The following is a 27,540-nucleotide window of genomic DNA, read 5'->3' as shown; positions in this document are numbered from 1 at the left end:
AACGATGCCTTATGAGGAACAGCTCAGGGAGCTGGGTATGTTTAGCCTGGAGAAGAGAAGGTTAAGGGGTGATATGATAGCCATGTTCAAATATATAAAAGGATGTCATATAGAGGAGGGAGAAAGGTTGTTTTCTGCTGCTCCAGAGAAGCGGACACGGAGCAATGGATTCAAACTTCAAGAAAGAAGATTCCACCTAAACATTAGGAAGAACTTCCTGACAGTAAGAGCTGTTCGGCAGTGGAATTTGCTGCCAAGGAGTGTGGTGGAGTCTCCTTCTTTGGAGGTCTTTAAGCAGAGGCTTGACAGCCATATGTCAAGAATGCTTTGATGGTGTTTCCTGCTTGGCAGGGGGTTGGACTGGATGGCCCTTGTGGTCTCTTCCAACTCTATGATTCTATGATTCTACGATTCTATGATTCTATTCTATGTCTCTCAGTCTTCTCTTCTCCAAGATAAACGTGCCCAATTTTTAAAATGTACCCAGCTCACCCCATAAAAGGCTGCCTGACCACCTGGTCAGGGTACAAACTCTGCAGCAATCCCCAACTGCCTCAACCATTCCTCACAAGGCTTGGTTTCCAGATCCTTGATCATCCTGGCCTCCCTCCTCCGCACACCTCCCAGCTTGTCAATATCCTCCTTAAATTGAGGCCCCTAGAACTGGGCACGGGACTCTAAGTGGAGTCTGACCGAGGCAGAATAGATTGGTGTCTGTACCAAATGCAGAGACCTCTGCTCACTGCTAAGATTAGCTGCCTCCGTATGCCCTGTATTGATGAAAGGTGAGCTCCAGGGCACTTTGTGTCTAGAAGCAGAGCAAATGCATGCAAAATAAGAAAAGATATATGAATCTTAATGTGCACATTTTATTCCATTTTTTTCTGGGCTATGAATCTGATTTCTCTGAGCATGGAGGGCTCGTACAGCCCTGAACAGAACATGCTATAACTCCTTTTGCAAACTGGCTGGAGGGAAGGAGGAGGGCAGCTGGGCTACCCTGCCTCCTTTCGGTCCCTGGGACGAGGTGTCAGGTGGGAGGGGCAGTGGAGGGGGGTCATACCAGTGCATCAAAACACATGCCTTGCAAATACATTCCCCCCCAAAAGCAATCTCATCCCAAGACCATGTCTTCATGTTGGTTTGCTCAATACCTTTATTGATTTTTAAAGTAAATGTTAAACAAGGGAACAAACACAGTTCTTTAAGAATATAAGGACAAGAAATGTCCACACATGTCATTTCATTTTAGTGAGTTCTAAATATTTGCTGTCGGGCGTCTCGCAGCTCTTCTTGCTTTTAAATTCCTTTATTTGAAAAACAGAGATTTGAATGACCCTAAATCACACGATGCAAATCAACGCAGAACAATGCCCTTCCCTCTGACGGATATGTCATCCGTCAGTGGCTTCAGACGTCTTTCCCCCCAGGCTTTTCCTGACCCAGAAGACCTGTTGCAGGGGGTTGGACTAGATGACCCCTGGGGATCCCTCCCAACTCTACAATTCTATATTTTGACCCTGTTTCATATGTTTGAATACCATGATTTTTTGTTTTATTTGCTTTTATGTGCTTTTTATACTTCTGGCCTATTGATTTTAGGCTGCATATTTGTTCTAATGGATGTTTTTACACTCTAGATAGTGTATGCTGCTTAGAGTATTATTTTTTTAAAACACACACACACACACACACACACACACACACACACCATTGAGCTGTTAAATAATTAAAATGAATGCCCCCCCCTCCAATTCTTGACCCAATATGTGGCTGTGGAGTCCGCCCACCAGACCTTGCCATCCTACCCACTGGACATGACTGCCCAAGGTCTGAGATACCGCACAAGCACACACACAGGTGGGTCCAAATATGGCATGGAAGGGACACCAAGGGTCATCTAGTCCAACCCCTGCAATGCTGAAATGATATAGGTGTAATATCCAAAATGCGTAGGCCTAGCGGCATAATCGATATCCCACATCAGAAGAACCAATAGGCCAATGGCCTATTTGTTGGTTTATTTTATTTTGTGCATCTATATTCTACCTTTTCCTGGTTCCCCCATCTCTCCGTTTCATTCTCACAACAACAACCCTGTGAGGCAGGCTAGGCTGAGAAACAGTGCCTGGCCCAAAATTTTATGCATTAGGAGAAATTGCCACAAAAAATGCTGGTGAATCTTCACGGGGCCTTTAGAAAGCGGAGGAAGAGGGGAAACGTGAAAACGGAGAGCAACTGGAATGGGGGCATTTCACCCATCCTTGCCCATCTCACAGGCTTGCTCTTACCAGAGAATGGATGTGTGGGAATGTTGAGGGTGGCAGGAGAGGATCTATTGTTTATTATTATCCTTCCTAACTTGCGCTAGCAAGTTCCTTTACTTAGCACAATTTACACAGCAGAAAACTAGTTGCAAACTCATGTGGGTTTCTTAAGACAATGCGCAATTCTATCTGGCTTATCCAGATTGAAATGTGTTCTAAAATTTTCCTGGTAAGACCCCCTTTCAAATCCCTCCTAAAAGAATAAAGTAACAAAAAGAAAGTTTACTCACGATCAGGCAGAGCACAGTGTGATCCCTGAAGGCAGGCTTTCGGCTTAAAGCTTCAAACATGTACAAACAGGTTTACCCCCTAAGGGAGATTTACCTAGTGACTGCAGGCTAGCAGTCCAGCAGTTCACAGGACGAAAGGAAGATGGAGAAGAGAGAGAGTAGCGCCATCCCTTGGCCTTTTACCAGGTCTGGAAAGGTCACGCCCACCCCACTAGTCACATGCAAGGAATGATGCTCCAGGTCAGGAGGGACAGGAAGTTTCGACCGGCTGGACCAAACCTTCCCTTGCATGTCCGCTCTAGCAAAACAAGGAATGTTGTACTTGACTGCTCCCAGTGGATTTACATCCCACAGGATGGTCGTCTGTCATGGATGCTTTAGCTGAGCTTCCTTTCTTTGCGAGAAAGCCCAGGGCCCAGGTTAGCGGAGTGAAAAATGTGCATGGGAATTCTCCAGCGGTGGACTCCTTGGGTCACCCTCTTCTGCTCCCTCCACACCACTCTCTGCATGAGGGGAATGAGAAAGCAGACAGAGAAAGGTTTTCCACCCTCTCTCATAACACTAGAACTCGTGACCACTCAACAAAGCAGAACACTGGAAGATTCACGACAGGCAAAAGCACGGTGTTAAACTGTGGAACTCCCGCCCGCAGGAGGCAGTGACAGCCACCAACCTGGATGGCTTTCAAAGAGGAGAGGGCCATCAAGGGCTACTAGCCAGGATGGCTCTGCTTTGTCTCCCCAGCTGGAGGCAGCAGCGCTTCTGAATGCCAGTTGCTGGAAACCCCAGGAGGGGAGAGCGGCTCTAGTGCTCCCATTGAGGCCTCTGCTTGGCCCCTGTGAGAACAGGATGCTGGATTCGATGGACCACTGGCCTGATCCAGCAGGCTCTTCGTGTTGCAAGGATTACTAAATTGATATCTATGAAATGTGCTGGGTTGTGCAATATTAAGGGACGCAGGTGGCGCTGTGGGTTAAACCACAGAGCCTAGGGCTTGCTGATCAGAAGTTTGGTGGTTTGAATCCCTGTGACGGGGTGAGCTCCCGTTGCTCGGTCCCAGCTCCTGCCAACCTAGCAGTTCGAAAGCACGTCAAAGTGCAAGTAGATAAATAGGAACTGCTACAGCGGGAAGGTAAACGGCATTTCCATGTGCTGCTCTGGTTCGCCAGATGCTGGCCACATGACCTGGAAGCTATACACCGGCTCCCTCGGCCAATAATGCGAGATGAGCGCCGCAACCCCAGAGTCGGGCATGACTGGACCTAATGGTCAGGGGTCCCTTTACCTTTACCTTTACTGTGCAATATTAAGTTCGTTGTGTTGTTTTTGTATATAATTTTTCTGAATATTCTGTTTTACAATTTAAATACTCATTTTGCATGCTTAAAATATCAATAACTTCCCTTCTTCTGTTTCCATTTTTTTGGAATATTATAAATCCCTGCATTTTTAACAAAAACGAAACCATTCAGTATTCCATTATTGCATCCATCAAAACTTATGTATTTACACCATTGAATTTATCTTGATGCTGCCACTGTTTTCAAGTGTACACAATTATGTCCCATTTATTCAATAAGTGTCTTCCAATCTTCTTTTAACGCATCTTTTTGTTCTCTTGTTCTATATATTAAATCTGCAAGCCGTGCATTTTCTAACAACTTGAGTTGCCATTCTTCTTGGGTTGGGACCTCACTCATTTTCCATTTTGGGGGCTAACGAAACACCGGCCACAGTTGTAACATACATAAATAGCTTTTTCTGACACCTGGGAATTTCAGTTTGAATTATCCCCAGCACAAAAGACTCTGGTTATTATTATTATTATTTTATAGAAAAGTACTTTTAAACATGCAGTATTAAGTACTGAGGCCGTGAACTGGGGCTGCGCAAATTATTTGAGTTACCCCTGGGAAAGCACACGATCCCATGCGCATCTTGCTCTGTCCTGCCTCCTGCCTCTTCTGGACCAATTCTTTTCCTTGATTCTGCTTTCATGCCTTGGATTTCTTCTCTCTAAATATATTCCCCCCCCCCCAATTCATTCCCTCTCTCCCTCCCAGCCCAGTTTTGCCTTTGAAGACTGCATTAAAGGCCAAGGTGTGAATTATTTTGATGGGCTTTCTGTGCCCCCCCTCCTTTCCCCACTTTTTTCCTTTTTGTATCAAGCTGAACTAATGGGTTCTTCTCTCCCCTTCTCTCTCTCTCTCCCTCTTTCCCTTCCATTCCCGACAGCTAAAAGCATCTCCACAGGAAGAACCCGGGAAGGAGGCGACAAAAATAAGCGTGAGTTTTTCCGATAATGACTTCTCGGGAAGGCTTTAAATCAAGGCCACAGCTGCTGCAGCTCTTTCCCTTGTGATGTGGGGAGCGCCCGAGGTTTTTCAGCAAAAATAATAATAAAATGTGATGAAGTGCAGAGCTAAGGAGTTGGGAAGTTCTGAGAGAGTCCTTTGCCCGTCCCCCTGGCTGCCCGTTTGCCAGGGAAGGAAGTGGCATCGAGAACATAGGAAGAAGAAGCCTTGTATGGAGTCAGAGCAGTGCTCCATCCAGTTCAATATTGTCTACACTGACTGGCAGCAGCTCTCTAGGGTTTCAGGCAGAAGTCTCTCCCAGCCCCACCAGGAGACTGAACCCAGGATGTTCTGCATGCAAAGCATCTGCTCTGCCACTGAGCAGGGCACACCCCGTCAAAGCAGGGCACATCCTCTCAAGGCAGCCATCGCCAACCCGGTGCCCTCCAAATGTCTGGGAGTCTGGGACTAAGACTTCCATCAACATCGTACGGCTGGAAGGAACTGCCGTCCAAAGCGTCTGCAGGGCACCAGGTGGGTGAAGTGTGCTTTAAGGAGCTGGGACCAGACAAACAGTCTTCTGCTGAATCTGCCTAGCCAGGCACTGCTTCCTCTGACTGCCAGGGGCTCCCCACGACTGGTGCATTTGGAGGAAAGGAAGGGGCCCTAGGACTTGGGGGGGGGGAAGGCTGGCAGGGAGGCAGCTGTCGTAGCAAGGGGGAGCCCCATTGCGTGCCAAAAGGGCCTGTGCTCCATTTTTATTGCTGTGCGGCTTCTGGAACTGGGAAAAAATATACATTCTTATTTTTTCCAGGTCCCTTTATCAGTTTTGATCCCGCAATGCAATTTGCCTCCGAGCAACTAGCAACTCCCTATGGTGACTTTTCACCCTTTCCGCCCTCCGGTCATTTGCATTCTTTGTTGGGGTTGCAGAATGGTATCCCAGAAGCACGGCTGGCCCACCCATGAGACAAGGTGGGGTGACCGTCTCGGACGGCAGGGTCCCCCCAGGACAGCAGACCCCAATGTCGCTCTTTCTCCCAGCCCCTTTGTCCCATACCTAGACCTTCTCTGACCTCCTCCTTCCCCAGCAGGGAAGGGGGGCATCATTTTGGGGTCCACCTCAGGCGCCAAAATAACTTGGTCCGAACCTGCCCAGAAATAATAGTAATACTGTAGTCCCACTCTATTCTGCTCTGGCCAGACCTCACCTGGAATACTGTGTCCAGTTCTGAGTGGGCACCACAATTTAAGAAGGATGTTGACAAACTGTGCAGAGGAAGGTGACCAAGATGATCAATGATCTGGAAACTAATCCTTATGAGGAAGGGTTGAAGGAACTGGGTATGTTTAGCCTAGAAAAGAGGAAACTGAGCGGAGATATGAGAGCCATCTTCAGATATCTGAAGGGTTGCACATGGAAGAGGGAGCAAGCTTGTCTCCTCTTGCTTCAGAGGTTAGGACTCAAACCAGTGGGTTCAAAATACAAAAAATGAGATTCCAATTAAACACCAGGAAGAACTTTATGATATGAAGAGCTGTTCAACATTGGAACAGCCTCCCATGGAAGGTGATGAACTCTCATTCCGTGGAGGTTTTTAAACTAGGGTCAGGTGGCCATCTGTCAGGGATACTTTAGTGGAGACCCCTGCATTGGAGAGGGTTGGACTAGATGACCCTTGGGATCCCTCTAGCTCCACGATTCTGTGATTTTTTGGGTGCATTGATCCAGAGGGGCCCTGGGAAGCCCCTCCCCTTTTGGATTGATTGGCACTTGCTCCCCCCACCCCCAGTGCTGTGACTCATTTTATTTCCCACCTAAGACGGCGGCTGGACATGGAGGTGTCTCAAGGCAGCTGGAGAAGCCTCCGTTTGTAACGGTGTGAAGGATGGTTCCTGAGCCAGGCTCTGGGAGCTGCCGTGGGGATTTTAAATTTCCTGGCGGGTACTATCCGAGGCCCTGCTGGATCCACAACTATTTTTTACCTCCTGTGGCCAACTGATAAATTATAGCCAAGTCCTCTGCCAGAGGAAGGACGGCATGAGAAATAAATTGCTCAGGCCAAGGTCTTCCGCTTTTCCTTTGACTTCCATTTACGCTGATAGATGTGGCTGTCTCTGGCGAGGTAGCCCACAGTAAAACTCTCTCTGAGAGGGGCTTCCTCTTCCCTGGCTCAGCTGCCCGGCCTGTTTTTCCGTCTCCTGCCCGGATGCCTGTTGTTCCGAGTGCCATAGAATCATAGAACTGCAGAGTTAGAAGAGACCCCACAGGGCCATCTAGTCCAACCCCCTGCAATGCTGGGATCGCAGCTAAGGAATCGCTGAGGGATGCTTAAAAAACATCCAAGGAAGGAGAGCCCACCACCTTCTGAAATAAACTTTGAGTCTGAAGCCACTGGCTGTTATTTTTTAGGACTGGGAGACCACCATAAACCTTTCATATGCGCCGTGGGTTCCAGGGTTGCTTTGCACTTTGTGTGGTTTGAAATACAGTATATGGTGTTTAGAGAGGCCCAATATCCTGTTGTGATGAAAAGGGGGTAGGGAGAAGCTTCCCTTTCGGTGCATGAAGTGAGTCTCAGTACATGCGCCCCGCGCCCTCTGCACATGGCTGGATGCCCTGCAATTGCCTCATTTAAGCAAATGATGCATCGTTGAAGCTGATTCTTACAATAGACTCAAAAAGAGACAAAGCAGGCCATTGGCGCATCTAGCTGAGCAATGATCTCAAGGATTTCAAGTGGGGGGTCCTGCCTAGAGATGCTGGCAAGGATGGAACCTGGGACCTTTGGGGTGTGTCTCTGGAGTGGATGACTGTTTCACATGGAATGGGAGGGTTGGAAGCCGACAAAGGTCCGTCTAGTTAAAGCTATGGTTTTCCCAGTCGTGATGTATGGAAGTGAGAGCTGGACCATAAAGAAGGCCGATCGCCGAAGAATTGATGCTTTTGAATTATGGTGCTGGAGGAAACTCTTGAGAGTCCCATGGACTGCAAGAAGATCAAACCTGTCCATTCTTAAGGAAATCAGCCCTGAGTGCTCACTGGAAGGACAGATCCTGAAGCTGAGGCTCCAAGACTTTGGCCACCTCATGAGAAGAGAAGACTCCCTGGAAAAGACCCTGATGTTGGGAAAGATGGAGGGCACAAGGAGAAGGGGATGACAGAGGACGAGATGGCTGGACAGTGTTCACGAAGCTACGAACATGAGTTTGACCAAACTGCAGGTGACAGTGGAAGACAGAAGGGCCTGGCGTGCTCTGGTCCATGGGGTCACGAAGAGTCGGACACGACTAAATGACTAAAAAACAACAAGGGTTGGAAGCGACTCCAGCGGTCATCCAGTTCAACCCTCCGCAAGGCAGGAATCACAGTTTGTTTTGTTTTGAACAAGCTGCTGCTGCTGCTGCTCTTTGTGCATGAACAGAAGCCAGCTCAGCTAGTCTCCTGCGCCCTGTCAGTCTCCTGCAGGCACGTCCAACTCCCAAGAGACTGCATCTACTCCAGTGTAAAAGAACTGGCAGTGATGTACCCATTGTCATTGGAGGGAGGGAGGAACATGCGTGGGGTGGGTGGATTACCCAGAGTTGTTGAGCTTTTTGGGGGGAGGATTGCACAGAGTTTTTAAGCTTTCCCCCTGTAACTTTTTGTACACGATAAGGATCCCGTATTCTGTGTGTGTGTGTGTGTGTGAGAGAGAGAGAGAGCGAGAGAGAGAGAGAGAGAGAGAGAGAGAGAAAGAAAGAAAGAAAGAAAGAAAGAAAGAAAGAAAGAAAGAAAGAAAGAAAGAAAGAGAAAGAGACCCTCCTGACCCTATATTCATAGAATCAGTACAGTGCAAATGCCCACAAATGCCACCTAGGCCAACCCCCAATGCAGTAATCACAGTTGGGAAATCCCTAACAGCTGGCCCCCCAACCTCTGTTTCAAAACCTCCAAAGAAGGTCCTCCACCTTTCAAGGAAGTCCGTTCCACCGTTGAACTGTCAGAAAGTTCAAATGACTTTCTTGTCATTCAAATCCTCTGGGGGAGCAGAAAACAAGTTTGCTCCATCTTCCCTTCCCCATATCACCCCCCTCTGTCTCCTCTTTTCCAGGCTAAACATGCCCAACTCCTTCAACCGTTCCTCATAAGGCTTGGTTTCCAGGCCCTTGATCATCTTGGTCACCTTCCTTTCCAGCTTGCCAATGCCCTTCTTAAACGGAGGTGCCCAGAACTGGACAAAGGACTCCAGTGGGGTCTGACCAATGCAGAATAGATCATATCTTTCTCCTGAGATGCCAATTTGCTTGAGAGTTTTGGCCCAGCCACTGAGGGGCATCCAGTTGGCTGCTGTGAGAACAGGATGCTGGATGCAATGCGCCCTCATTGGCCTGATCCAGCTGTTTTGGGACTCTTCTCGTGTTCCCCAGCCACTTCATCTTCCCACGACACACCTGTCACGAGGGCCGCAGTGCAAAGCGGCTGCCTCTCATCCCTGGAAATATCTCCGATTTCTGCCAGCATCTAAAGAACAAGTTTACGCTAAGGAGGTAATAATCTAATTTGCTGAGCAGATTAGAATTCCAAAACCCCATTTAGGCTCACGTGAACGGAATGAGGAGATATGCTAATTAGTTAAATAAAACAAATCTCCATGGCCCCTCGTGTCTCTGTCCGCCCCCCCCCCCATTGCCTTGGCCTCGCTGTCTCTTGCCATTCCCATTCCAATTTGGGTGGGGGGGGGTTGTTGAAGTTTGCAGGAGTCGCTTCGTCAATTATCTTCCAGCTCATTACAGCATTGGGTTTTGCCCATGCTAAAAACGGAATAATATTTAAAAAGCATTTATTCTAATTGCTGCTCCTCTGACACTGTCTCTTTTTAGTAATGCTTGGCAGATATCAGTTCCCTCGCCAAGGGGGGGGGGGAAGAGAAATACACGTGCCCCCTGTCAATATTGCGGTGGCTGTTGGCCTTCAGAACCAGCCAGCCTCAGTTGGAGGGAGCAATGCTTCTGAAAGCCAGCTGCTGGAAACCACAGGAGCAGGGAGGGTCCTTCTGCTCAGATCCCGCTCACTAGTTTTCCCACAGGCATCCAATTGGCCACTGTGAGAAGAGGATGTTCGACTAGGTGGGCCTCCCTTGACCTGATCCTGCTGCTGCTGCAGGTATCTTCTTAGTATCTTATTATTCCTCAATGGAGCCTCCATGGACAGAGCCAGTCTACCTTAGAACAGGAACAAGAGTGGGAGGAGACTGTTGCTCTCACCTCCGGCTTGGAGGCTTCCCTTGGGGGGGGGCATCTGGTTGGCCACTGTGAGAACAGGATGCTGGACTTGATGGGCCGGTGGCCTGATCCAGCACCCAGCTCTTCTTATGCTTTTAGGACAGCACAGGACGCGGGGCAAGAATGTTGCCCCAAGCATCCCTCAGCAACACGTTGCCACAATTAGGTGGGGCGACAGAGCTCGCTGCGACTTGTTTGCAAAGTATTTTGAGGATAAAACCTCTTGCATCTGCAGATGAATCTTGAGGCGCATTCAGAGCTCTGTCTGGTCCTGTTGTGTTGGATGAGTTTCAGTGGGTAAGGCTCGAGGATGTGGACAAGGTGGTTGGATCATCTTAGAATTTTGAAGTGTCAGGCATAGCTCTAGTGGCTTTAGCCCAAACATAGCAGAGTTTTCCTGCACAGCGCAGAAGCTAGTTGAGGTGGAAATGACTAGTCGGCTAGACGCAGAATAACTATTTACAGGACTTATTAAAAGAAAAGAAAACCAGCAGAGTTTCTGCATACAAAGCAAAGCAAAATAAATCCTTTCTGTCTCTCTCTCTCTCCAACCACACACAGCACTCCTACTCCTAACACCCAACAAGAAACAACTGTGCTAGCATTCCTAGATAACAAAGTTCAGTGCTGGTCATTAACCAATCAGAGAGTAGTTTCCAGGCCAGGCAGACCTTGGCTTTCTGCCAAGAGTAAATTGACACTGCCTTGAGTTAATTGTGTGAAGCAAGAATCTGTAAGTTTCCCATGAGAACCAATTGACAGAAACTGAACAGATCAGTCAGGGTGACCACTTGCGCTCTGGTCCTTTGCCCCTCGTGGCTGATGAAGACTGTTAGGGAAGGGACAGCTGGCTGGGCCAAGGAGGTGATCAGTGCCTCCTTGCAAGAGGAGGTGGTCCCTGCCTGCTAGGAGGAGGCAATGGTGAAACCCTCCCTGGACTTGGATGATCTATGTAACTACTGGCCAGTTGTGGCCAATCTCCCCTTCTTGGGCAAGGTTCTTGAGAGGATGGTTGTGGGCCAGATCCAGGTGCTCTTGGGGGAAATTGATTTTCTAGATCCATGTCTATTGGGGTTTATGCCCAGTTTTGGCACAGAAACTGCTTTGGTCACCCTCTATGGCAGGCATCCCCAAACTGCGGTCCTCCAGATGTTCTGGCCTACAACTCCCATGATCCCTAGCTAACAGGACCAGTGGTCAGGGATGATGGGAATTGTAGTTCAAAACATCTGGAGGGCCGAAGTTTTGGGATGCCTGCTCTATGGTGACCTTTGTCTGGAGACAGACAGGGGCAATGTGTCCTTGTTAATTCTCCCTGACCTCTCCGTGCCTTTTTGATACCATGAACCATAGTATCCTTCTGGAGCGGCTGTCCACTTCCGGTCCTGCTTGAATGGTCATTGGATGGATGAGCTTCCGGTCCTGCGTGGATGGTCATTTCCAGAGGGTGACCCTTGGGGAGTACTCTTTGACCCTGTGGAAGCTTCGATGTGGGGTTCCTCAGGGTTCAATTTTATCCCTTATGCTGTTTAACATCTACATGCAACTGCTGGGTGGGGTTATCTGGAGGTTTGGGGTACATTGTCAGCAATGTGCTGATGACACTCAGCTCTACTTCTCTGTTGCACCTGCAGATGAGGCAGTGGAAGTGCTGGGCTGTTGTCTTGCCTTGTGGACTGGATGAGACTCAACAAACTGAAGCTCAATCCAGATAAGACGGAGACTCTGTTAGTGGGGGATTCCCTAGACCAGATGGGTGGGAGGTCACCTGCTCTTGATGGGGTTACCCTTCCTCTGAAGGAGCTGGTACACAGCTTGGGGGTATTCCTGAACCCGTAGCTGTCGCTTGAGCCTCAGGTGGTCCTGGTGACACACCAGCTTCAGTCGGTGGCCCAGCTACGCCCCTATCTGGACAGGGATAGCCTAACGACTGTTGTCTATGCTCTGGTAACCTCAAGGTTAGATTCCTGCAGTGTGTTATACGTAGGGCTGCCTCTGAAGACAGTTCGGAAACTTCAGCTAGTGCAGAATTCAGCAGCCAGGTTGCTCACCGGAGCAAGACGGTTTGAGCATATAACGCCAGTTCTGGCCTGACTGCACTGGCTGCCAGTTAGCTTCCTGGCCCAGTTCAAAGTGCTGGTTTTGTCCTATAAACATTTCAGGACCACAATACCTCAAGGACCGCCTCTCCCCATATAAACTGACCCAGACCCTGAGATCATCATCTGAGGCACTTCTTCTGTGTGCCTCCTCCACAAGAGGTATGGAGGGTGGGAACACAAGAACAGGGCCTTTTCTGCAGTAGCTCCACATTTGTGGAATGCTCCAGCTGGCACCTTCACTACATATCTTTAAGTGCCAAGCAAAAACGTTCCTCTTCTCCCAGGCCTTTGCCTAATGAGATAAACTTTGGCCTTTTAAACACGTGTGTGGTGTGTGTGTGTGTGTGTGTGTGTGTTTTGTTTTGTTTTGTTTTGTTTTGTTTGTTACTATGGTATGCATTTTGTGGTTTCATTTTGTAAACCTTCCTGTATTCATTGGATGAAGGGTGGTGTATAAATTTAATAAATAAAGTAAACAGTAAAATTTATAAGGTGCTATAGCCTGTGGTGTTGTTGACCTGGGCCCTCGGGCCCCTTCCAACACATATTGAAGGGGCCGAGGTGTCTTTGGCCCCCTAGAGTTGGTGTGCTTGATTCTGGGAGTCGCAACACTTTCCCAAACTCTGGGACTCTTTCAAAAGTTAGAGGAGTCTGAACGAGCAGCTGTGGAGAGACGTGTGGCCACATGTCTAAATGCCAAGCGTGTAATCATCAATGTTCCCTGTTCTTGGAGAAGACCTAAATTCAGATTCAGAAATGCCTTATTAGACTCAAGGGAGTGAGACACAGCACCTTCCTGGAGATAAGTAACCCATAAATTCTTGCCAAGGGTGAAATTAACTTTTGTGCCAATTGTGCTGGAAAAGACTCTGATATCCCCTAAGACCCATTTCTGAGCACCATCCTGTTTAAGAGGGACTTGGGAACATAGATTTTTGTCGGTCTGAAGAGGACCGGAAGCTGTAAAAAGAGATGAAGGAGGTGCTTTGAGAGACACGAGGGGAATTTATTTAAACCAGTCTTTTAATGATGCCTCCATTTCGGAAAGACTTACGATCCGCCTGCCAGGCCCATCTCCCGCTTAAAGGGGCTCAGAAGGCAAACAGCCATTAAAGTAATTTGGGAGACGTTGCAGGACTCCGGATGCATTCATGCAAATGCACGTCTTCCAGAGAAATGGCAGGGAACCATGGCAAGCTACTGCTGAAGAGAAACTTCATTCTCTGACCCAGAAGCCCTTCCCCAAATCCCAGAAGTGTGTGAACTGGTTGTGCCTGCATGGTGGACCTTGGAAGGCGGCCGCACATGCTTGAAAGGAGTCTCTTCTTAGTGGTATTGCTTCACAGGTTGAGAACATAAGAAGGTAACAAACGCCTCCTGGATCAGGTCAGTGGCCCAGCCAGCCCAACATTCTGTTTTCACAGTGATTGATCAGAATCCTGCGTGAAATCTGCAAGCAGGAGGACCTGAGCAAAAGAGCCTTCTTCTCCCCTCCTGTGGTTTCCAGTAACACAGTGGTTCCCAACCTTTTTTCCGCCATGCCCCACCTAAGCACCTCTAAAATCCTGGTGCCCATCCCTTGTGACATATAAATCTTACTATTCAAAAACTGAACTCCTATTCACATGTAGAAAGCCTAAAAGGCCATTGTTGTTGTTGTTTAGTCGTTTAGTCGTGTCCGACTCTTCGTGACCCCATGGACCATAGCACGCCAGGCACTCCTGTCTTGCACTGCCTCCCGCAGTTTGGTCAGACTCATGTTCGTAGCTTCGAGAACACTGTCCAACCATCTCGTCCTCTGGCGTCCCCTTCTCCTAGTGCCCTCAATCTTTCCCAACATCAGGGTCTTTTCCAAGGATTCTTCTCTTCTCATGAGGTGGCCAAAGTATTGGAGCCTCAGCTTCACGATCTGTCCTTCCAGTGAGCACTCAGGGCTGATTTCCTTCAGAATGGATAGGTTTGATCTTCTTGCAGTCCATGGGACTCTCAAGAGTCTCCTCCAGCACCATAATTCTAAAGCATCAATTCTTTGGCGATCAGCCTTCTTTATGGTCCAGCTCTCACTTCCATACATCACTACTGGGAAAACCATAGCTTTAACTATACAGATCTTTGTCAGCAAGGTAATGAGAGATTTTACATTCTTGGGCTCCTTGATCACTGCAGATTGTGACAGCAGTCACGAAATTAAAAGACGCCTGCTTCTTGGGAGAAAAGCAACGACAAAAGGCCATTAACTGTTAATAACTCGTTCTCAAATTGCCCCCTGTGGGGTGTGTGCCCCACGCTGGGAGCCACAGCAGTAACAGGTCTTCAGAAGCAGAGCTAACTCTAACTGTGGAGGCAGAGCCGAGCCATCGTAGCCTGTACACATGAATTTGTCCAATCCTCTTTTTTTTCATATTGGTGGCCGTCCCTGCCTCCTGCAGGAGCGAGTTCCACAGTTTAACAGTGTGCTGCATGAATAGGGTTTCCATATTTCAAAAAGGTAAAAACCAGGACACCCCAAAAGTTGTTGAGAATGCCCACAATTTTTCGGTTGACTTACCTAAGAGCCACCTTTTGGAAATTCCCCCCGGACATCAATTCCGGGTGTTCTGAATCTCCTAATGTTCAGCTTCAGTGGACCCCCATGTTTGAGTGTTATGAGAGAGGGAGAAAAGGCTTTTCTCTATAAATAAGTCTTCTGTTTCAGTCACGGTTGTGTCCCAAAGTTTCCTACCAATATCCTGTGACTTGTTGTTGTTTAGTCGTTTAGTCGTGTCCGACTCTTTGTGACCCCATTGACCAGAGCACGCCAGGCACTCCTGTCTTCCACTGCCTCCTGCAGTTTGGTCAAACTCATGTTGGTGGGTTCGAGAACACTGTCCAACCCTCTCGTCCTCTGTCGTTCCCTTCTCCTAGTGCCCTCAATCTTTCCCATCATCAGGGTCTTTTCCAGGGAGTCTTCTCTTCTCATGAGGTGGCCAAAGTATTGGAGCCTCAGCTTCAGGATCTGTCCTTCCAGGGAGCGCTCAGGGCTGATTTCCTTAAGAATGGATAGGTTTGATCTTCTTGCAGTCCATGGGACTCTCAAGAGTCTCCTCCAGCACCAGAATTCAAAAGCATCAATTCTTCGGCGATCAGCCTTCTTCATGGTCCAGACTTATCATGCCTCAAATGTTCTCTGCTTGGGGGGGGGGGCTTTCTTGCTTCTCCTGCTCTGTAGCACAAGGCTGCCCCTCCAGAAGGCAATAATGCAGGAACACTGGGAGCAACTAGCAAAGTGGAACCAGGTGCGGACGGCCCAGTATAAATCCACCATGAGCGCAGTCTGATTCATCAATGACGTCTTGCAGACTACAAAAGGCAACACCCCATCAGCTTGAGGCCCCTTAGATTTGCTGTGCCTGAACTGCTATAAGGAAAGATTTCCAGCCTTCACGTCACATGTGGACAGGCGATGCACCCCAAAGAGCACAGTCCCCCCCCCCCCACAGTACCATCAAGATAACAAGAATATTCCTTCCTGACCCCTGTGATGGAGCATAAAACATCATTCTGCTTTTTCCTCCCAGCCTGAATAACTGCAAACATTATTAAGGGCCATAAAGTTACTCAGCCCTTTTATAATCCCCCGGCTTGGAGGAACCCCCTTTCCGAGCTGCGAGTTGTGCAAAGTTGCGCTTCCTTTTATGGGTTCCGAATTTGCCGGCTGTTAATTTCTCTAAGTGACTTCTTGTTCTCGTATGATGGAGTTAACACGGGGGCCTGATTCCTCTCTCACCCCTTTTGGTCCTTCAGCTAGCCGGGAAGACAGATGGGAATGGAAGGAAAAAATGGGGTGCAAGGGGTGCTTTGCCTCTTAGCTCACTGGGACACAGCATGCCCTGAGGAGGCATTGCCTTGCAGGGCCAAACTGCAGCAGACGCAAGCATTTGAACCGGGGTCAAACCCCTTCACATGTGGAAGGGCTTTGCATGCAGAAGGTCCCAGATGATGGAATCTCTGAGTAGGGCTGGGAATGTCCCCCATTTGAAACCCTGGGCAGCCACTGCCAGTCCGTGTAGGTAATACTGAGCAAGATGGAGCAATGTTCTGACCCAGTACAAAATGCTTGCCTACACTGGTCAAAGGCTGTTGGGGTGGCCACCAGCCTCCAAACACATCCAGCTTCTAGATGTGATGCTGTCCTATAGTTGGGGTGATGTGTGTGTGTGTATGTTCCTGCTGGGAGCTTCCACCCATGCTTGCTGTGCAAGGCAACTCTGCCTGCACATTTGTCAACCACCTGATCCCCACACCTGATCAACCCCCACCCTTTTCACTTCATCCACCCCCTTACCCATTCCCCCACAGCTCACCTCAAGCCCCTCCTCTCACAGCTTGCACCAAGCCCCTCCCCCTATGTGAAGCCCCTCCCTTTTAAAGGAAGGGGAGGTGCTTCACACAGCAATTGGCTAAACTGCTATGTGAAACACCTCCCCCCCCCAGCACAGCTTGCCTTGGCCACCTGCCACCCACGCTGCTTTCTTTGTCACCTGCCTGCCATTCCTCATGCTGGAGCCAGTGTGGCCCCCTACTGGTAGTCATGTGAAGTGCAGCGTGACAACAGCCTTAGATTTTTATGTATATACAGCAATCTGACCATTTTAATTGGGACTGTGGCATGCAGGGAGGGGGGGTTAACCCTTCCCTTCTCCGCATCACCCAAACAAAAATCAAGCTCACAGTGGCTGTTAGCCCCAGAACGCAAGCTCCCACTGAGAGCCGCCATACAGGAGCATATTTGATTGCCATCTAGACTGCAGTAGGGGAGGAAAATGTTGACCCCATGTGCACATGTGCCAGATATTCATTATTGCAGCCATGGCATTTAATGTGATGCATTTAGCCCTATGTCTAGTTTGGCATCTCTCCCCCCTCCTTTCCCTCTCCTTCTTTTGCATGTGCTGTTATCATCCCCTTACCAAAATGTCATAAAGCTGTCTGATCACAAAGGCAGGGGCAAGTAGACAAATGGCCTTAAACTTCTAGAGGTGATTATATAGCAGAGCAGCTCCTGGGACCTCAGGGATGGGCAATATATCTGATTTATAGAGCCAGCAATGGGCCTTGTCACTCCCTTCCTCCCGAGGCTAAGCAGGGAAGCAGCCGGGACCCGGCTTCTCCTCCCTCTTGCTCCTGGCCCCCTCTCACCTCTCCTCCTGGTCCTGGTGCTCGGAGCAGAGGATGGCTGCAGAGCAAAGGCAGGCCCAGAAGGGGAGCAGGCTGGGCGCAGCAGGCCCTGCCAGCTGAGGAGTTGCGCTTCCAGGTGCCACAGAGCCCCAACCCTCAACCATCTTGGTCGCCCTCCTCTGTGCACCTTCTGCTTCTCAGCACCCTTCTTGATCTGGGGTGCCTAGAATTGGACACAGGACTCCCATTGGGGTCTGACCAAGGCAGAATAGAGCAGTACAGTTATTTCCTTCACATCTGTGGATGCAGCCTAGAATTGCTGCTGAAGGACAACTGTTGACTTGTGAGACTTGCTCATGTGGGTGTCAGGATTGCAGACATGCAGCCCGTCAGAGCAGGCAGGCGGGTGGGTCTGCTGCCACCTTTGTAGCCTGGGCCTAGGCAGCAAGACCTCACCCTCCTCTTCCAGCTTCCGGTAGGCTGTGACTGCCACCCCCCTCAGTTGCCTATAGTCCTCTCCATACAGTGGGTTTGATGGAACTGGCTCTGTTAGAGGTGCCACATACTGTAGCTCCCTTTTTGCATTTGTAAGAACTTGACATTTTACTGTGGTAGCCCCTACACTTTGGAACTCCCTGCCTATTGACACCAGGCAGGTGCCTTTATTGCTCTCTTTTCAGTGCCTGCTAAAAACATTCTTGTTTAGACAAGCCTGGCCAGGTATTTAGAAAGTTGGCGCACATTATAATCTACTGCTGTTTTAACTTTTTGCGAGGTTTACATTATTGCTTTTTTTCCTACTGGTAATTTTATCATGTTATCTTTTTTTGTAAACTGTGTTGAGGATTTGGGGGGGGGGGGTTTGCAGTTAAGTGGTGTATATATTTTATAAAGTCCCTACCGAGTCGTTGATGTACAATCATTGAGTTATGTGAGGTCCTCCATCTAAGCCACAGCATCCCCATCCAACAGTGGGGCAGCCTATGCTTGGTGGTCTTGAGTGAGGGGCCTGTCGATTGCTTTGGTACCAGAAATGATGGAAGAGATCTCCTGCTGTGTTATACACTGGTCCCTGTGCTTCTCATTCATTCATTCATTCATTCATTCATTCATTGCCCACCCACAATTTAAGACAATGTACAACCATAAAAACAAGGTGGGTCCTAAAAATTCACGCTTCAAGCATGAAAAAGCCAGGGCAAAGAGGTGCTTCTTCAGCATCCTCCAGCAGCTGTGTAATAAAGTTGCGGGAAGGGAGTTCCCCAGCCTAGGGGCCGCCACAGACAAGGCCCTCTCCCCCTGGCCCACCACCCCATACAAGCCTCTGAAGGTGGAGGGGCTACCTCCTCTGCCAATCTCAGCACCCAGTAGGGAAGGAGGTGGTCCTTCAGGTATTTGGGGCCTGAGTCGTTTAGGACTTTAAGCACCAACATGAGCACCTGGAATTGGGCCCAGAAATGAAATGGCAACCGGCGCAGCTCTTTGAAAACAGGGGTTGTGTGAGATCTAAATGGAACCCTAGCCGGTAATCAGGACGCTGAATTTTTGACCAGCTGAAGTTTCTGCATCGTCTTCAAGGGCAGCCCCACATAGAGCCCATTGCAGCAATCCAACTTGGAAGTCACCACATTGTGATGCATGTCCTTCCCTTTCACTGATGCAGCACAGATGCTTGAGGCATTGAATCATCAAATTGTACCCTGAAAAGGGACCCGCAGGGTCATCTAGCCAACCCCTTGCAAGGAAGGTTGTGCCAAGGTGTCTGAGGCCAGGTGCAGGATTAGAAGCAAAAGCCGTTCTCCTCTCCATCCCCTGTTGACAGCTCGGATTGCAAAAAAAGGCCTTTCCCAAATAAATCTGCCCATCTTTCCTACTTTCCCATCCCTAGCCCATCAGAAACACAGTGGGCTTTTGTGTGACCCCGATCCCATTACCTAGATGCTATAAAATCTTCAGCTAACAAAGGTGATGGAGACAAGGGCGGTTGGGAGTGGGGCTGGGCGGCCTTTAGCATCCCGCATGATTAAAGGGAGCAGAGCCAGCAGCCTCCGGGCGAGTAATAAAATCTGATTTATTGACCCAGCCCAATAGCAGCAGCAGCAGCAGCAGCTCAGGCTAGTGAGTAAGTCTTAAATTTCATTAGGTGATAAATACTGAGAGCGAATCAATTTGGTAGGAAAGCTAATTAGCTCCCGCGATTCCGCATTGATCTCGCCTTGCATTGGAGGGGGCCTGGATGGATCTCATCTTCTCACGATGGAGGGGGTGGCCCTGGGGTGGAGTCACAGAGTGGGGTTAGGGGGCTCAGTGCCCTTTGGGAAGAGACTGCTGGAGAAGGGTCGAGGGGGAAGGGACCCCAGGAGCCATCTAGTCCTGTGCAAGCAGAGTTCCTTGGGCTGGTGGAATGAGTTTGCTGAGTCCTGCCCACTGCTTGCTTTAGCTGAATGTCTGGGATTAGGGTTTTTGGCTTATTATTTATAACCTCTGTGCCTCGGACCTCTCGATGTGGCTTAAAATCAATTAAACCAGCATGGCTCTAAACAAACAAACAAATGGGAGGAACCTGAAAAATCACAAATTGCACCAAGGAGGGACTGACTGAAATTATGAAGTGTGTCAAGATGGAGAGAAATAGAAAAACACAAAGGGGGGGGGATATTTTTCTTTAGTAAAGAAAACCATAGCCTCCAGAGCCTTCTAAACAGGATGTCCTGTTTATAAGTATTGTTTAATTTGAGGTGTGTTCCGTAATGGCAAACTTAGACCTTAGGATGGACTGGCCATCATGCCGGTCACATCAGGTTGAGGCAAATGTGCAAGAGGGTGTCAGAGGGGGGTATTGGCTATTGGTTACGTGACGTGAGGCCTTAGTGTGTGGGAAGACTTGTGAAGGTTTGGTTCCAAGGATTCCACGCATATATGAAAATTGCATATGCCCAAACCTATTTATACTATTAGATATACATAGACAGAAAATTATGAAATTATTGTGAGGTTTAATAAGTTAACTGTTTATATTTGGACAACTTTTCTGCTGTACTTTATTGGAAGGAGAAAACTAATCATTTCCTTAATAACAATTTAAACAATTTATTTAACTAAATCAATAACATCATAGCATATGGATCCGTGTTTGTTAACTGATGTGGATAGCCTTTTTAAAAAAGAAGAAGCTTAGACTGAGTTTTAGCACACATGAAAAACTTAAAACAAATCCTTATTTCCTGATGAATAGCCTTCGGACTATAATGTAACTTTAATAGAAAACTATCATTAGAAAGATTTTTCCTCCAAAAGCTTTTTATATTAAAAATCCAATTTAAATATTTATAAAAAATCTGATTTAAATTTTTAAAATTCTGATTTTAAAAAATTATTTTTTTTAAAAAAAATCCTTGATTTTTATCCACCCTGGCCCAAACCCTTGGCGCCACTCCATGGCTATTGGGTGAGTGGGGGGAAGAAAGAGAAGCTCCCGTGCGCAGAGTGTGTCTTTCCCAGCAAGCAAGGCAGAGAGCTCTTCTTTGACACTGACCAGCCTGCTGTGAAAAGAGATTTTAAGCTCTGCGCCTTGTTTGCTGGGCAAGGCCTGCTCAGGGCGCAGGCTCTGGCTGGCTATGGATGCTCACACGAGATCTTGCGGCAATTCGGTTGCCCTGCCAGATTTTGCACAAGAGTCCCAGAGCCAGCGCACTGAGTAGAACTTAGAATCATGGATTTGGAAGAGACCACAAGGGCCATCCAGTCCAACCCCCTGCCAAGCAGGAAACACCATCAAAGCATTCTTGGCATATGCCTGTCAAGCCTCTGCTCTCCACCACACTCCTTGGTAGCAAATTCCACTGCCGAACAGCTCTTACTGTCAGGAAGTTCTTCCTAATGTTTAGGTGGAATCTTCTTTCTTGTAGTTTGAATCCATTGCTCTGTGTCCGCTTCTCTGGAGCAGCAGAAAACAATCTTTCTCCCTCCTCCATATGACATCCTTTCATATATTTGAACATGGCTATCATATCACCCCTTAACCTTCTCTTCTCCAGGCTAAACATTCCCAGCTCCCTAAGCCGTTCCTCATAAGGCATCGTTTCCAGGCCTTTGACCATTTTGGTTGCCTCCTGCCCCACGCACACCCACTCACCAGCAAGGCAGAAAGCTTAAACGCTCTTTCCTTGTTGAGTCACCACAAGCGCAAAATGAGCTTTGAAGCTCTACACCTCGCTTGGGTTTAAGTTGAGCCGTTTCAACCGGCCGACCTACAAGCGCACATGGTTAAAATGGCGCAAGTTGCGATTGCACTATCTTGCCACGGTGCGCTGTTTTCTTTAAAGGAAAGAAGCTGGGCCTCTGCTCTGCACGCAGAAGGTCCTGGGTTCCATCCCTGCTGGAATCTCCAGGTAAGGCTGGGAATGTCTTCCATCTGCAATCCTGGAGAGACCCTGCCAGTCAGAGTAGACCATACTGAGCTAGAAGGAGCAGTGATCTGACTCATTGAAGAAGAGTTTGGATTTGATATCCCACTTTATCACTACCCAAAGGAGTCTCAAAGCGGCTAACAATCTCCTTTCCCTTCCTCCCCACAACAGACACCCTGTGAGGTGGGTGGGGCTGAGAGACTTCAAAGAAATGTGACTAGCCCAAGGTCACCTAGCAGCTGCATGTGGAGGAGTGGAGACACGAACCCGGTTCCCCAGATTAGGAGTCTACCGCTCTTAACCACTACACCACAGCTTTCCATAGAAGAAGAAGAAGAAGAAGAAGAAGAAGAAGAAGAGGAGGAGGAGGAGGAGGAGGAGGAGGAGGAGGAGGAGGAGGAGGAGGAGGAGGAGGAGGAGGAGGAGGAGGAGGAAAAAGAGTTTGGATTTGATATCCTGCTTTATCCCTACCCGAAGGAGTCCCAAAGCGGCTCACAATCTCCTTTCCCCTCCTCCCCCACAACAAACACTCTGTGAGGTGGGTGGGGCTGAGAGACTTCAGAGAAGTGTGACTAGCCCAAGGTCACCCAGCAGCTGCATGGGGAGGAGCAGAGATGCGAACCCGGTTCCCCAGATTATGAGTCCACCACTCTTAACCACTACACCACACTGGCTCTCCAGCATTGGTGCGAGGCAGCTGCCGCCTGTGTTCATATGTGCCCATGATGTTCAGTGTCCTGGTTTTATTTCAATCCAAATCAGCTACGGAAACTACATTCTTGAGCGGAAGGGGCCCCTCCATCCACGATGGGGGCTGCTTCACCCTCTCATCTCCTGCCATATTTTAGACCTGGTGCAATTGGCTGTATTTGCACAACTTGCTTTTATGCTGCAGCTCCCCTGCCCTTCCCACCTGCATATAAAACATTGCCATTAAATCTTTCTTTCTCTCCTTCCATTCTTCCAAATAAATTCTAAGAATAATCATTGCAATTTTGTTATTTGCTGGTTGGATGTTTTTATTGGCAAAGGCTGAAAAAGAAAATTTAGTCGGCAACAATACAATTTTTATTATAGAAATCCTGCCTAGGAAAGAAAAATGTAACTTTTCCCTGTTGTGGGGCAGTACATTGTCTAGAAACACATAAATAATTCCAAATATTTTCTGTCTTGTTGTTTTTATTCCCGCATATCTTATTGGCTCTCACCCACCAACTATATTCTAGCTTTTCTTTTATTTCGGCTCCTCAATTAGCAGTTACATTGATTTCACATTTTTCAGTTTTTCCCTTCCAGCTAAGGGACCCTATTCAGTTATTACTAATTCCATTTCAGTAAAGGATTGCCCTGGTTTAGTGAGTGTCACAGTGACACTGGCCACACATATTTATTTACTTGTCGATTTTTACCCCAGTTATACACTATTTCCTCTTATTTTACTTGCTTAGGCATCTAAAGCTAAGAGAAATATTAAACAAATATCCTTTCCTTTTGCCTTTTGCCAGATTAACCTTTTTTTATAAACTCCCATTAGTGTGAATTATTTCTTTTGAATCTGAATAAATGGCTTAAATCCATTGTCTGTTGCAAATCTGAAATCAAAAGCTTTAAGAGTTTCCAAAAAGGAAATGCCATTCGTCATTGTCAAAAGCCTTTTCCGCATATAGAAGCATCAACAAGGTCTCCTCTTGACTTTTGGAGCCAATTAAAGTCTGTGTTGTATGCAATATTAGTAGATCCATTGGAATTAATGAAGTGAGGTCTATTAATTTCATTGGCTCTACTCTGAGGAGATGTTTGTTGGATACAACCCGACATGACTTTTGCAGATATTGTCACTGCTGTGGATAAAAATGATTGCTGGGGAGGGATGAGTCTGGGAATAGTTTAGTGTCGGGACCTGAATATCTGCGGTGGCTTCACTCCTGTGCTCTCTCTCCCTTGCCCTGCCCAACCCCTGCAACCCCCTCCAGGTCGTGAAAGTGGTCGGCAGTAACATATCCCACAAGCTGCGGCTCTCTCGGGTCAAACCGACGGATGAAGGCACCTACGAGTGCCGCGTCATCGACTTCAGCGACAGCAAAGCCCGCCACCACAAAGTGAAGGCCTACCTGCGGGTGGAACCAGAGGAGACCACCGAGCCCCACCGCCACAGCTCCCCCACTGGGAACCTGCAAGACACCCAGCTGCTGGGCTTGCAGCTCTCCGACCACAGCAAACTGAGCGGCTCCCACCCACACCACCAGCACCACAAGCCAGGCAAGGAGCTCAAGAAACGCTCCGTGGACGATGCGTCCTGTGCCCTCTAGACTGGGTTGCGTCCCGAGTTGTGGTACTGAATGGCATAAATGGGGTTTCTTCCCTCCTCCACCCCCACTCTTCCACACACACACACGCACATGTACACACACATGCACACCCACCTGCCCCATCCCACTGGGTGGTGGGAACATGACATCCCAGTGGCCAGCCCATATTTGGGCCAGGTTGCTGAGGAACCAATGTAAAACGAATGCCACAAACTAGAGTCACCCCGTCCGCATGAACCTCATTGTCAGCATCCCTTCCACTCGGCCATATCGATATGTATTTTTAACATTCCTTTCTAACTATGAATTTCTCCCCTTGAATGGACAATGGGCTGCTTCCGGGATGCCGGAGACGTAATGGAGCCGCTCCAGGGTGGATTTAAATGGAGGGAGCCCAGTTGGCTGGGTTACACTGTCCTGGCTGACTTCCTATGTCTACATGGGTAGGAGAGGGCATCTTTCCCAAGGAACACAGCTGTGGATGCCCACCTGGCACCTTTGCGGGCCTCCAAGCAGGACTGTATTCTCTGATTGTCTTTTGGGACGTATTTAGGGTGTCCGAACATGGGCCTGAGGTCACCTGCCTTGCTGTGAGGAGGTTTAATTCAAAGCTGGACCTTCCCCCAGCTCTGGGGACACTTTAAGCCACACCTGGGGTTGACCCTCCTCACCTTTGTATTGCTAGCTTCTTATGCCATTTGTGAACCCCACCCCCCGGAGATGCTCCACCTTGCTTTGTAAAATGAGACGCCCGAGGGATGCCGTTTAGACCATCCGTTTTAATTCACTAGTATCAAACTGTGTAACTATGAAGTTGATGACTGTATATTGTAAATATAACTGACTGTTTCCCCCTCCTGCATTCCCAGAACGCTGACCCAGCCCCATGAGTTTTCCAAGTGGCACCTCTTTGTAGTTGTGCGGAGAACCAGCAGGATGCATTCTTGGGGGTGCTGGCTACTGGAAATCCCATCTCAAAAAACATGGAAGACCACCATGATAAAACTGGTTGTCTCCTACGACACCCAAATTTGCACAGTGATTTCATGCATTGCTGTGTTCTTTTTTCAATGCTCCACTGCAATCTATGTCCCCGATACTATGCTAGAGCGATGCTGCAATCTGGTAGTAGAGCACAATAATATGGTGACAATTTGCCAGCTGGAAAAGTTGGTGTGGAGCTCAGGTCCAAGAGCTGTCAATCACCGGCTATTGAGCACACAAATGGTTGGGGTGGGGGCGGATTATATTCTCAGCACTGCTTCTTGTGATTTTTATTTTTTTAATTTGAGAAAAGTTTGGGATCAGGTTAGGATGCTCTTTTTTATGTACTCCCAGGAGAAGTAGCTAGCATGGACACCATTTGTAGCAAGGCCTCTGTATCTCAGTCGCTGGAAGTGAGAACAAGAAATCTCTTAAGAAGCAGACCTTAGTTGGATGGGGAGGCCATGCTGGAGAACCAGTAGAGTCAAATTTGTGGGCAACCTGGGAATATAGACCCACCTGGGTGGATACTTTTTGGGGGGGAGGGGAAATGAGGCACACACACCCCTGTGGAAGCCAGTAAGTGGCTGCCACCCTAGCCTTGGCAAAAACTCTTGGGCACATAGAATTGTAGAATTGGCAGGGACCCAAAGGAGCATCTAGTCCAATGCCCTGCAACATCACTCCTTAGAGCAGAATCTGGGGATGGCAAGACTCCTGATTGAAACAATTCTGGTCCCCAAAAACTAGAGCATAAAATGCAGATTGCACAAGAAATACCAATTTTCTGGGTTTCAAAACCAGACGCCCAAACCACCTGGTTCCACAAGCCCCGTTCGCCCCCTTCCCCAGTCCTTTTCCTCTTGTATATATTTCTATTTGCTATGTCTTGGGGGAGGTTGTTTGCAGAAGCAGGCAAGACTGGTGCAGGGAAAGGTAGCCAGCCAAGGGAGGTCATCGAGAATACAGTTTTCTGCTCTACCTCTGGGCAGAGGGTCAGCCTAGCTGGCTACGAGAAATAACCCCTTCCTTACAGCTCTGTGACTCCAGGCCCAGGGTAGGAGCCCCATATGCTGCACTAAGAGGGGAGGCAAGCAGCTTTCCCACAATGACCTGCCCTTACCTGCACCACACAAACCAGTCTGTAACCAGCTGAAGCGAATAAAGTTCTTTAAATGGGCTTGTCATCTCTGAGTCTTCATTCATGTCACAATGCACGTGGGGCATACTCTGAAGTGTCATGGAAAAGAAGTGAAGGCAGTGATCGGGAGCCCATCAGACATGACTGGGATGGGTCTGTGGGTGTGTGGTTTGGGGAAGGAGGCAACTATATTGTCATGTGCTCGCTAATCTCCAAGTGGTGAAGGTTTCCAGCAGCTACAGCTTTTACCCAGGGTTCAGTTTCCTTGGAATGGAGGTCAGCGGAGACTGGTGCATTTAGGATTTGTGGTTTTCTTTATGCATAGGTATATACAACCTGAGTTGGGGATGGAAGGGTTCGCATTTCCTTCTCCAGGAAACACAAGCCTACTTCTGACACCAGTGTTGCGTACACAGCAAATGCTGAGGGCCGGGAGACTCCAGGGGCGTGGGAATGCAGCTCAGTGGAGACTGCGGCGTCTTTAGGATCTAGAGTTTTATCTGCATACATATATATACAACCTGAGCACAGAATGGAGGGACTTGCAGAATTAACACCCCCAAAGATCTTGCTTCTCCATTACAGCTTTGGGTTAAGCACATAGTAAGGCAAGCCTCTTTTGATCAACAGAGTCATGGCAGAGCACTGAACCGGAAGGCGTTTTGGCATGCTGATGATGATGACGATCGCCAGCGTGAGCATCTTTTGGTCTGGTGCCAAACCAAAAACAGAAGCCGGGATTGGCTGCTGTGATCTAGGATGTCCTAGGACCTAGACAGTTGGTGGGTCTGCACTGCGGATAACTTAAAAAGAGCAATTCATGGAGGAGAGGACTACCAGTGGCGAATGGCCATGATGACTATGCTCTCCCTCCACAGTTGGACGTAGCAATGCTTCTGAATTACTTTTGGCTGCAGGATCTGCCAGGAGGAGGCATAGAAGGCGCCACCCAAACATCTTATCAGAAGGATACTGACAAGCTGGAACGTGTCCAGAGGAGGGCAACCAAAATGGTCAAAGGCCTGGAAACGATGCCTTATGAGGAACGGCTTAGGGAGCTGGGTATGTTTAGCCTGGAGAGGAGAAGGTTAAGGGGTGATATGATAGCCATGTTCAAATATATAAAAGGATGTCATATAGAGGAGGGTGAAAGGTTGTTTTCTGCTGCTCCAGAGAAGCGGACATGGAGCAATGGATTCAAACTTCAAGAAAGAAGATTCCACCTAAACATTAGAAAGAACTTCCTGACAGTAAGAGCTGTTCGGCAGTTCAATTTGCTGCCAAGGAGTGTGGTGGAGTCTCCTTCTTTGGAGGTCTTTAAG

The 27,540-nt window shown here is 48.4% G+C and overlaps 1 protein-coding gene and 1 pseudogene across 1 annotated transcript in view; both read left to right on the top strand.

The window, feature by feature from the left end:
• Window positions 1-26,257, top strand: part of VSTM2L (V-set and transmembrane domain containing 2 like) — an 86,370-nt gene extending 60,113 nt beyond the window's left edge. The window contains exons 3-4 of the mRNA XM_035124311.3: window positions 4,793-4,843; window positions 23,758-26,257. Coding sequence (XP_034980202.1) covers window positions 4,793-4,843; window positions 23,758-24,093 — 387 coding nt within the window. The 3' untranslated portion in view covers window positions 24,094-26,257. The remainder of the gene's footprint in view (window positions 1-4,792; window positions 4,844-23,757) is intronic.
• LOC148685198 (uncharacterized) lies at window positions 6,144-12,315 on the top strand (annotated as a pseudogene).
• Window positions 26,258-27,540: the final 1,283 nt, after the last annotated feature.

Source organism: Zootoca vivipara, chromosome 7 (assembly GCF_965207765.1).
Source record: "Zootoca vivipara chromosome 7, rZooViv2.hap1.1, whole genome shotgun sequence".
NCBI classification, from domain to species: Eukaryota; Metazoa; Chordata; class Lepidosauria; order Squamata; family Lacertidae; genus Zootoca; species Zootoca vivipara.
This window is presented reverse-complemented; position numbering and strand designations above follow the sequence as displayed.